At 40.5% G+C, this 11989-nt stretch overlaps 1 protein-coding gene across 1 annotated transcript in view; it reads left to right on the top strand.

Annotated features, from left to right (window-relative positions):
- PIK3CB (phosphatidylinositol-4,5-bisphosphate 3-kinase catalytic subunit beta) overlaps positions 1 to 11989 on the top strand; it is a 67948-nt gene that overhangs the window by 52292 nt on the left and 3667 nt on the right. The window contains exons 15-21 of the mRNA XM_082288016.1: positions 920 to 1063; positions 2016 to 2115; positions 4357 to 4535; positions 5179 to 5288; positions 5600 to 5678; positions 10689 to 10856; positions 11285 to 11408. Coding sequence (XP_082144142.1) covers positions 920 to 1063; positions 2016 to 2115; positions 4357 to 4535; positions 5179 to 5288; positions 5600 to 5678; positions 10689 to 10856; positions 11285 to 11408 — 904 coding nt within the window. The remainder of the gene's footprint in view (positions 1 to 919; positions 1064 to 2015; positions 2116 to 4356; positions 4536 to 5178; positions 5289 to 5599; positions 5679 to 10688; positions 10857 to 11284; positions 11409 to 11989) is intronic.

Here is an 11989-nt window from a genome sequence, read left to right as displayed (position 1 = left end):
GAGACAGATGAGGTAGGTAAGGGTTTCTGGGGCACAAAACTGCATTCTTTTTGTTCACAGGATAAAACAACCCGAAGAGGAAAGATCTAAACACACTGTCTGCCATGAATAGGTGGCCAAATAAAGCAGTCAAATTTCTAGATAGGCTCATTGGCAGCTAAATATAACCACCTTATTCTGACACCTTGTAGAAAATGATGATTATTTTCCATGTTGCAAGGAGAACACCAGTGCAACCTTTGTCCCAGAAAGGATTGGGTGTTCATCCCTTTCTTGGGCAAAGGAGAACGAGAAACTGTGAGAGAAACATTTTAATAACGAAGGGAGAAGTATTCCTATAGTCAAATACTGTAAAACCTGACACCCAGCCACTTCCACTCTGTGGCAGGGATTGGCTGTATCATTTAATAGGAATGTAAGCTGCAGCATGTAATAAATAATGAGAGAATTACTGATTTGGTTTTGATTTACAGAAGCCTTCGTTCTCTGCAGTTCTTCCCTTACTGCATTTCATTTGCTCTCCACAGTAACCTAGGGCAAGACTTGTGTAACATTATCATTACTGCATATTTCCTGTCCTTGAGTTCTGAATTCTCTTTGGTGAATAGTTTAGTGATTAATTTTTAATGGTCAAGGATGGACTTCTGGGGTAAAAAAAAATAAATTAGTTTGACTTCTTTCAGATCCAAGCAAGGACTTTAGCTGCTGGGCTATCCTAAGAATACATCTGGAATTATTTCCATCTGGCAGTTGCACTAAGTCGTGTGTTGTCCTTCTCTGTATGATGGAAAAATTGGGAGACACTCTTGCTATTGAACCAAATCCTGTCATTGTTGGGTTTGTCATATGCACCTGAATTTCTGGAGGATCATTAATCTGGCTGCTCTCTTACTAACTGCTTTTATGTACCTCATTCTAGTGATGAAGAGCTCTCTCAGTATCTTCTCCAGCTTGTGCAAGTCCTGAAGTATGAGCCTTTTCTGGATTGTGCACTTTCCAGATTTCTCCTGGAAAGAGCACTTGGCAATAGGAGAATAGGACAGATGTTGTTCTGGCACCTGAGGTAGGAGTTTTTCCCTTTTGTCTTTCTGAAACTATTGAGTCTGATTGGACTTTCAAATATGATTTCTTGAGGATTTTTCTAGATGAGCCATTATCATAGTGCCCCACAACTCCTCCGTTTCTTTATCTTTGGCATCTATAAATCAAACCTCTCATTAAAAATAAATTAGAGTGGTCTGTAATGTACCCTTTGATGAAAGTATTCCAAACTGCATTCAGCTCTGACTACCTGATGAGTTAGGTTTGTAAATACCCCTAGTGTTTGTTTTGGTTGTGGGTGCAGTAAAATCACAATATTTATACCTCACAGTTGGGAAAAAATTATTATTGTTGCAAGTCTAACAGAAAATAAAAGCTGTTCTGTGTGTTCTTGCTACTTTTGATGAGCAGTTTCATAAATGGCAGAAGCCTTGCAGAATGGACTGAAATAGGTTGATTCTGTCTTTAGAGCACAATTAATTTTAATATTTCTAGCTAAAAAGAGCAAGTGTTACATGAAAATGTTTTGGAGGGTAATTGGCTCCGATGTAAAGTTCAGTGGTTTGTTTCAAAGTGTTCTCCTTCGAGCAAATTGAGTTTTTCCCTTACAAAGATTGGAGAGCATGTGGTTTAACATCAGCCCTTCAGTGACTTCTCAGTGCTGCTCTGAATAAAAGGGGATTCTGAAACAGGTATTCAGTCACTACCTCTTGGCATGAACACTGCTGCCTCCAGAGCAGTCCTGGGCCTTGAAACAAGGGTCCTGCATCAAAACTGGCCTGTTCTTGTCATCTTCAGCACAGAAGGGTTCTAGCATTTCTCAGGAGATCTGGCTTTTTGTTTCAACTGTGTGACCATGAAGTGTTTTAATGTTTGTTTTGAGTTCTTTTGTGTTTGTTTTGGTTTTTTCTAATGACTGGAACAACGCAGTTCTGTAAATGCTGTGGTCTGATGAGAAGCTTTTCCCCTTGCAGGTCAGAGGTTCACATCCCCGCCGTGTCCGTGCAGTTCGGTTTGATATTGGAAGCTTATTGCAGGGGAAGTGTGGCTCATATGAAGGTGCTGGCTAAACAGGTAGGGACTTCCCTTTCCTGTCATCCTGACCTATCCAAGCCTGTAACTCCTATCATTCCATTGCTCCTGCGGGGTGCATTGGCTACCTTGACAAAGTTGGGCAGTGAGGAGGAGGAGGCATGAATGACACAGGGAATTAAAAGGGCTGAGTGATGGAGCAGCCTCTATGGCCCAGAAGGCAGCCAGTGCTGTGGGGCCTCAGAGAGCTGGTTTTACAGTGTTCTGAAACATGAGACACCTTCCGGTGTGTGTGTGTGTATTCTGGATACAACAGAGACTCTCTGGATTAACTGAAGAACGGCTTCTGTGCATATGAAGTATTTTCCCCAGTAAGGGTAGCTTGTTCTAAATTTTACCTAGATTACTCCAGGACTACTTCCTGTGGCTTTGGCTTTTGCTAAAAGGTGTTGCAAATCACCCAAATACTCATTTTAGTGTTAATATAGGTCTGTCATTTACACACACATGCAAAAAAAGAGAGAACAAAGGAGAGATAGGTTTGCTTTTAAATGCCCTAGTAAGCACGAGAGGTTTGCTTTTAAAAGCACTAATAATTGTATCAGCAGATCATTAAGAGACACTCACAAATCATGAAGTCTCTAATGCAGTTTTAGTGAGTTAATTTAGATTGTGATCATAAAAATATTTGAAAAATGGTCTCTCTTTGGAGTTAAAGTATTTACTGTATCAGGCCACAGAGATTCACTCAGTGGATGACTAACTGATGATGGTGTATGTCTGCGTTGAAACTGCTTTGGGAGCACGTGGAACAGGGATGTTCTGTTGTGCTCTTTATTGCTGCAGCTCACAGGACATGGAAAAGACCATCTCTTCCATGTATGCTTGTTATCATTGTCAAAATCATGAAAAGAGTAGGTGGTGAAATGCTTTAAGCAATAGATGTAAGGTCAGTAAAGTTTTTGTGCACTTTACAGGAAGCAAATGTCAGTACAATCAAAGAAGGGGCAAAAAAATTCCCAACTGTGCAAACACGGAAGAAATTCAAAGTAGAAATACTTCAAAAAGTTCCTGTTTGTACAACACAGGTTCCATTTTGTTCCCTTGTCACTGATGTTTGTACAGCTCCTAGAATAGTGGAAAAGCAGAGCGTTTTTGGTTTTGACAGATGGCTGACCTGGCAGCTCTCCACTGCCCAGTTTTATAATCAAACTCCATACAATATCCACAGCATCCTGCCTGACTGGGTTCAGTCTGTGGGAGGGGGGTGAGTTTTGACTCAGCACCTTGTAAGTTAGGCTGAAACTTCCTTGTATAGAAAACAGCTTTCATAATTGTTACATTGCTGCTGTTTGCTAGAGAATCTGTGTATTGCTCAGCACGTTACTGAGGCTGGTGCAAACACAGCTGATTGTTGTAAGACTTGTTTGGTCAAAAAGTTGCTTAGGTGTAGAAATTGTATTTGTTGTATGTGCTGTCTAGGTTTGGTACCAAAGGGCTTTGCTCTGTCAGTGTTAAACATTTACATCATCAGTTACATCACCAAAATCCTTACAGATTTTGTAACAGTAAAAAACTTTACAAAACAGGAGGGGGAAAAGGTGTTAAACCCACCTGTACTATTGCAAATAATTGCCTTGACTTTTTACACATTTCTAAGGTAAAGATTTTTGCTTAGTTGAGATGCTATGATTTCGAACACCTTAGTCAATTACAGCTTCTGTCTTCTGCCTGACTTCAGCAGGATTTTAATGACAAACATGTAAGACTTTGCTCTGTGAAAATTGTCTGCAAGTCGTCACATGGCCGTGCCTTGTTGGATGCAACTTAATGTGAACAATGAAGTATCTGCATCCACAGCTCATCTCAAGTAATGTCTCAGTTTATTAGAGTATATAACTCTAAATAATCAGTATTTCTATTGCCTTCAACATGCCTAGGGGCACCTTTTTCATGTGCTTTGTTGAAATAGGGAACTAAAAGCTGTACTTTGAAGAAAGAATTTGTGTTAATGTGTCATACATTAAAATACCTCGTTCATTTTTTTTGGAAATTTTAAGTCATGCTTTTAAAAGTGACTCAAATCTTAGGAGCTTTCATCTCATCAGTGTCTCTTTAATTATGAAAATGATATTTCTGAAACATGAGTGACTTAATTTCCATCCATTATTTCCATTTTTAAAAAGCTGCAGAATTATTTAATACCTGGTTTTGTTGTGAAAAGGGATTTTGCATTATATTACCTCTGAGCAATAATTCTTAATGATAACATATCTCTTTTAGGTGGAAGCCCTCAATAAAATGAAGACTTTAAATAGTCTAATTAAGCTGAATGCCATGAAGCAAAGCAAAGCAAAAGGAAAAGATGCAATGCATACGTGTTTGAAACAAAATGCTTACAGAGAAGCCCTTTCTGACCTCCAGTCTCCTCTGAATCCTTCTGTTATACTTTCAGAACTGCAGTAAGTGAAGAATGAGCACAATTTCACTGTAGCTTTGCATGGAAACAGTAGAGCAGAAACACATCCGTGTCTGAACTTCCTCTGGCTGCATTGTTCAGCACATGTGCTGCCGCAGGGAACTTTTCCTATAGTGACAGTGTCTGCTGGGCATCTTCCTGAGGCTAAGAGATCAGTTAAATTAGAAGATTTTTGTGATCCACCATGAAACTTAATACTCTCTTAATCAATGCATTACCATGGCTAAATATATTTAAGTGTAAGCCTAAAAGTGAACTTGACTGCATTCCTGGCTTCTGTTTATAACAAAAAGCACAAAGGCCACTAAAACTTTTCACAGCACTTAAATATAAAGTATAAAAATTGATGGGAAAGGATATAAAGAAAACGAATTTCTCTGAAAATGAGGGTGCTTGATTTACATAGAGATACATTCACCAGTCAATATCAAGTACATTCCACATGTAACAAATGTGTTCATAGCTTGGTGAGTGCTCATGGCACAGCAGCAGAATGAAAGCAGAGAGAGCATTTAAATACTTCCAGACTGGAAGTCTACATGTTCTCTTATGTTCCGAACCATGTTTAGATCTTTTCAGTTGAATTATTCCTATTTGACTACAACTTCTGTTGTGTTTTCCTCTAGTGTTGAGAAGTGTAGATATATGGATTCTAAAATGAAGCCTCTCTGGATAGTGTACAACAACAAGATGTTTGGAGGAGATCTCGTAGGGATCATTTTTAAAAATGGTGATGGTAAGCAATGCTAGAAAGTTGAAATTTTTCCTTTTCTTTCTTCATTTCATTTCTTCAGTCTTGCATTTAAGCTGTATCATTCTGTACTGCCATAATGTAAACATGGATTGCTCTGACATCAGTGAACAAATTAAGCATCTTCTGACTGTGTTTCACAGCACAGACATTGCCAGTCAGGATGGTGTAGTTATGATTAATACCACTTTAACCCTTAGGCTGGGTGAGTATTTTTAGATCCCTTTTTCTGAAGGCCTTGGAAACTTGAGGAAGTTTGTGAGGAATTGAAGCAGTGGTTTCACCTTTCATTGCAGATCTCCGACAGGACATGTTGACACTCCAGATTCTGCGCTTGATGGACGTTCTTTGGAAAGAGGCTGGCCTGGATCTCCGGTAAGGATCTCTCAAGGGCTGGTTTGTTTGGATGGAGGGGCTACTTTTAGAAGTGAAGCTTTCCTGTTTTTAGGCACCTCCTACTGTCCCCTTTCTGCACATCTATCCGGGTGCCTAGAGGTTTCAGCTGTCACAGCCAAGGTGAACAGGGTGTGGGAAGCGTTACCTTCTTTCCTTCCTGCTGTGAGCAGAGCTCTCATTGCTGTTCACACCAGCACTTCCAGCCACTGTGAACATCTTCAGCTCTGAGGTCACTTTCTCTTGTTGGTAAAACACTGTTGGGATGCTAGAATGCATTTTTCCAACCAGAAATATCTTTGTATCTTCCAAAGTCTCTTGCAAAGCAGCTTTCTTACCTTCATATGCTCCATAAGGTAAACATGACTTCTTTGAAGGAATACTAGAGCTTTCCAAAGAGAAACAGTATCAGCGTTATTGCACAACCCTCTAGTACATGGGAACCTTTTCCACCCAAATTTATGAACCAGTTTTAGGTAATAAAGTTCTCAAATTCTAGTTGCACTTTAGGAAAGTAGTCCTAAAGGAGGTACTGGGTGTCTCATTATTATAAAGCATTTTTAGCCATAAATTGAATTTTGTATGCCTGTGCAAGAGCTGTAATCCTCATTGTTTAATTTTAAGTGTTGTTTACAAGTCTAGAAGTACTTATATTTAAATATTACTGAAATACTTCATTTAGATTCTTGGAGCTCTTTTAAAATTTTTTATGGTTCAAGCATAGTAGTGGGAACTACATAAGATGTAACATCAGCACAGGTAAGTAAATATATCAACTTGTTACTTTGAGTGCTTAAGGAAAGGTGGGAATATGAATTACAAATTGTTTCTGGAAATGTACATTTGCGATGAGGTGGTTGAGTGTGTGTGAAGTTGAACACTGACTTGAGGAAACCTTACGTAATTTATGCCATTATAAATTGTCTGTGAGGAGACTGATGCAGCATTTGGGGGCAAGGACAGCCTCTGGCAGCTGTGGAATCCCAGATGAGGCATTCTTTAGTAGCTGCCTTCCCAGAAGCTGTTTGTGGTTCCAGCCTGGGCCACACACCGTGCCTAGCAAACAGGAATAGTGATTAGAGTCATCAAATATGCTTTTCCTGACTAAGCCATTTTTTTAAAACGCAACGAAGGAAAACCAAAAATTAGCTCTGATGTCCAAGATTTTTCTTAAAACTCCGTGAAGGAAAAAAGTAGAAAGGGGAAGTTCCTAGTGAGAATTGAAGTTCTATATTTGGCCTCTTCCATTTATTTGCTTAACTGGGAGCATCTTCCTTCCATTCATCCTCTCATAGTTACCATGATAAAATAAAATCCTGGGATTGAGGCAGGGTTACAATTCCATGTCTGTCAAAGAGATTCATCAGGCACTTGCGAAGAGGAGGCTCTGAAATGCCCTTTCTTGGAAACAGAATTGGACAAAACAGCACTCTGAACACCCAGAGCAGGAGGGCACAGCCATGAGGGTGAGGCTTTGTCATGTCCGTGTTTATAGCCTGTATATCTCTCAAGAAAAGACAACTCCAGAATCTATGAGCTAGCAGTGGTGGGGATGAGTTCTCTGCCATGTTCATGAGTCAGGACTCACTGGTTACTTTTTGCTTGGGTGAGAGGCATGGTTTCTGCTGGAAAAGCAGCGTCAAAGAGCTGCTTTCCTGAAAAATAAGTGTCATATGCCCATACCAATGAGTGCAGTCTTTGCTTCTTGCCCTGTATCATCCTTAGTTTCCCTGAAGTTATTTCCATTTGTGGATCCACAATGGATTTTGCACTTTTCAACTTTTTTCCACTACAGAGAGCCTGGTAACTCCACCCAAGTAAAAGCAGGGCATCTCACTTGTGCCAGCAGTGTCAGGGTAGAAGTTCTTGCTGTTGCCTCTCCCCATCAGTCATGTTTTGCCACAAGCAGATTGTACAGCTTGCATGAGGCATGGATCAAATGGCAGCCAATGCACCGCTGCTGAGGAGCTGGGGACAGGATCAGTTCCCTTCTAATTGCACTGCAATCCACACTCAGTTCTTTAGCAGTGATTGAAAATGAAATCTTAGCTCAGTCTGTGTCTAAAGCGAGCACGATATTCCCAGTGGGATTTCTCAGCTCTAGAGAGGAGCGCCAAATATATATTGATTTTGAGAGCTGAAGGAGGAGAGATGTTTGTTTGTTTGTTTAACTGTCAACTAATTTGTCTTGTGGGTGACAAACAGGGCAGAGGGTGTGTGCAGGGGGATGGAACCATGTGCTCCTGTAGGTCCTTCATCCGGGGCTCTCCCTGTATGCGCACAGCTGAGGAAAGCCTGGGGTGTAGGTTGGATCTGCTTCCCAGAACAGAGCCAGCCATGAGCACCAAGGGCCAGCACCCAAACACTGACGTTTAGAGGAGTCTGCCGTGGGTCAGTTCACCACAAACATCAGTCAAGTAGCAGAGAGAAATGACCAAAGCAAAAAGTGTATTATGTAGTTAATCCCCACACCTTAATTTCTAAGACAAATTTTTACCTGAACATTGAGCAGGAAATAGATGGCCTATTACAAATACGCGTCACAGCAGAGGAGCATAACATCTGTCTTCCCAAGGATGCTGTGGGGTCTGTGGTGCTGCACCTCTCAGGAAAAACCTTGCATCAGAAAGCATTTGAGCTGCTTTACCTGTGTTACAGCATCAACGTTGCGTTAGTGGACAAACGAGTAAAATAACAGCAACAGAAAATCATGAGTTTGAGGAGTTTGATCTATGTCAAGTCACCTTTGCTGTGGCAAATTGTCATTAAAGTATTTAAGACTTGGTTACGTTTTTGACCAGATGCAGGACATTCTCCAAAACACTTTTTTCAGTGCCTGTCTATAGTAGGTTTTCATTTTCATCGCCCTTACATGTGTGAGATCCGAGGTTATATGGCTGTGTATGAATGAATTCAGAGTTCACACACATACTGAAAAATGCATTTGTTACAACTCTTAAGAATGTCATCATTTTTAAACTATTGGACCTGAAGTTACAGAGAGTGTGTTGATAAATTACCAGTATTTCTTGTGTGTTTGGAAGGGCACTGCTTTGGAGAATTAAACACTAGAAATAAAGAACAGTTTAAAATGAGTGAAGAGAATTTTCTGTCCTGCCCAGGATTTCAGCATTGATCTGTCCATGGCTTTTGCTGGCTTTAAAAAGCAGGGAACATATCCTGCTGACAGATGTTGAAGTCAGAAAGACCAGGATGAGATGGAAAGGGCCCAGAGGATTTGTCCCTAACTTGACTCCTGTCAAACTGTCTCTCTGACAAGGATGTTTTTTCCTCCAGTTGTAAGCACACAGCCCTCAAGGGGCTGAAGGCTTTCATCATTGCTTGCTTTTGAAGGGGAAGTTGTTGGCCGTTTGCCCAGTTCAGCTGCGAGAGGAGTGGGTTGAAATGCCATGGAAGGAGGCCAGCGTGCACTTTAACCTGGCGAGATTTGGCTCCCATTTGCGGTGTCGTGATAAGGATGGGCAGAGCTTCCTCGTGCCGTGGGCGCTGCTGCGCGGCAATTCCAGCCACCCTCCTGCTCCCTGGGAGAGCCGCTGCTCCGGGGAGCGGGGCTGGGACTAGGAAGGGATCAGAATAGAAACGGGAAGAGCGTTCCAAGCCTGCACTTCTGTTGTTGTTTTGAAGTTGAGCACTCTTGAAATACCCTGTTGAATCTGGGTTTCAGTTCACTTTGTTGCCAGTAGGGAAGAATCCCAGACTATATCGTTAACTTGCACCACTTCAGTTGTGTTATCCCTTAGGTGGAGAAACTGCTCCATTCCCTGATAGCTCTAAGGCGAAAAAGTTGTGTTTAATTTTGTATGGAATTTTATTTATTTTTATTCCATGGCTTGGGATAATAGGCTGTGTCAGTTAAGAGATGTGGTTATGCTTTGTAGCAATCAAACTTAATATCTGTTTTATATATTAATACTAATGACAGCTTCACCAGCAGTATTTTATATGTATATACGTGTGTGTATATATATATATATATGTATGTATGTCTGAAGGCACACACATAAATTTTTAATATGTCCTGCAATTGTTTTATACAGCTCTGTAAGTCAGCGAGTGCTGGTCTATACCTTGTGTCCTGCAGTGTAGATTTTTGTGGGTATCCATTTCCTTATACATGGACCATGACCACAACTGGGATAATATTCTTGGCCTGAGCTGCCTGGCACAAGAACAGACCTCAATTTGTGATACATTGCCTTTGAAAACTTTGAAAAGTTTGCTGTAAGTTTCCATTGCACATGCTGAGCTCCCATCTCATGGGATGTTGCCATTCTGTTTAGCTTTTTAAGCATGTGGAGTGAGGAAATGTATTGGAAAAAAATACACTTACCTATTTAGACACATCTTTCCTTAATTTACATCTTTAACTGTGTCTTACTCTAATGCAGTGATGGTAAGAGGTATTTTCACTGGCCACAGTATGTGGATGCACGGGTGTGTTCTGAGATACCAAGCAAGTTAAGAGGTAGATTCCTGTTTTTCATTGGGTTTCTATGCTTCAATTTAGTGAAAGCCAGAAAGCATTCTTTATGTTACTATTTAGAAGGATTTCTAGTGTTTTCATTTGAAGCAGGAAGACAGTGAAAAAGGATAAGATCCTCTTTTCCATTTCCAGCAATAATTTATCGGGAAAGAACTGGAGCAGGTCAGTGTCTGTCCGGGCAGGAATTCACAAATGCAGGCACAGGGCTCCCTCTGCGGCTCATCCTGGGAAATTACAAGAAACAGGGTTCCAGTAAAAAGGAAAAAATTGGCTTTTTAAAATGTCTCCTTTGTTTGCATATATGTACATAATTGGAAAAATGAATGTTTTAAATGTATTGCTGGTCTTTTGCCTTTACAAGCAATTCCTGTATATTAACCTTAGAGAGTTTCCTGTTCAAATGAGTATTCAGCTTCTCCAAAAAATGAATACACTAAAGAAACATTTTGCTGTTTTAAGTTCTAACATGATTCTGTGTTTTGTTTCAGGATATTGCCATATGGCTGTTTAGCAACTGGAGATCACTCTGGCCTTATAGAGGCTGTTTCTAGTTCAGAAACCATTGCTGACATTCAGTTAAACAGCAGCAATGTTGCTGCAGCTGCTGCCTTCAACAAGGACGCGCTCTTGAACTGGCTGAAGGAATACAATTTAGGGTAATTTCTACAGTTATTCTCTCAGCTATAGTATAAGCTACAAAATTCCTCTTAAGTTTCTCTTTCAGTGTTGAGGAAGATGTGGTTTGTTGCTAATTATTTTTCTAGTGTGTCAAATTCTGACTGAGATTCATGGTGCCCTTGGGCCTAGCATTTGCAGCATTTTGGCTGTGTGCTGTTGTGTAAGTTATATTAAATTTGGCAACACAAACAAACCCAAGAAAACTACATGAGTTTCAAGCCTTGATGTTGCCTTTCATATTGCTTATTCTCCATAGCTACCTTTACAGTATTTGTTTCTCAAATAATTCTGGTTTTACAGCATCCTAATGGGCTTCTGGTTTAAACAAGCAAAAACCCTTTTTGAGGCCAAGGCATGACATGAATTCCAACAGTGTGCATTAATATAATTTTCTTCGTGGTTACAGAGAGGACTTGGATCGAGCCATTGAAGAATTTACTCTGTCTTGTGCTGGCTACTGTGTAGCTACATATGTACTGGGAATTGGTGACAGACACAGTGACAACATCATGGTCAGGAAAAATGGGCAGGTAAAAATCCCTTCCGTAGGCAGGATGCCTTTGGTATCTCTGGTGTACAAGAGTTCTCTTGAGAACTTGTAATTTCTTTAGTGCCTTGGTGAAATGAAAGCCGCACATGGTCAGAACTGATGTCTGGGGTTCACTGAGAGTTGGGCAGAGCGTCAAGGAAAGGGAATGCAATGCTGGTGGAAGGGCAGAGCAAAGCCTGGTCCATCAGCAATTCTGTACTGAGAGAGGCTGTTCTGTAGAGTTTTTACAGAGTATCCAAGAAGCCTTTTAATGGTTCAGATTTATTGAATAAAAGTGGTCTTAGAGTATCTTACAAAAGACTGCCCTTAAAAATCCATGAATGGCATTTTGGAGCAGTGTGGTTTCCCTGAAGTGAGTCTCTACAACTCAGCCCTGCAGAAATGCTCAGTGTGGAACCCAGGACCAGCACCATGCTGTGCACTCAGAACCTGAGTGAGCTCTTAGATATAAATTTCTTAATTGTTACTTTGTACTGTAACTTGTCTGATTTAACTGAAATTATTCTGCCTGGAAAACTAGCAAGGGTTATAAAATTGAGAGTTTTACAGACATTTGCAATA

Source organism: Coloeus monedula (assembly GCF_965178545.1).
Source record: "Coloeus monedula genome assembly, chromosome: 10".
In the NCBI taxonomy this organism is placed as follows: Eukaryota; Metazoa; Chordata; class Aves; order Passeriformes; family Corvidae; genus Coloeus; species Coloeus monedula.
The sequence above is the reverse complement of the archived record's forward strand: the minus strand, read 5'-3'. Positions and strand labels throughout refer to the sequence as shown.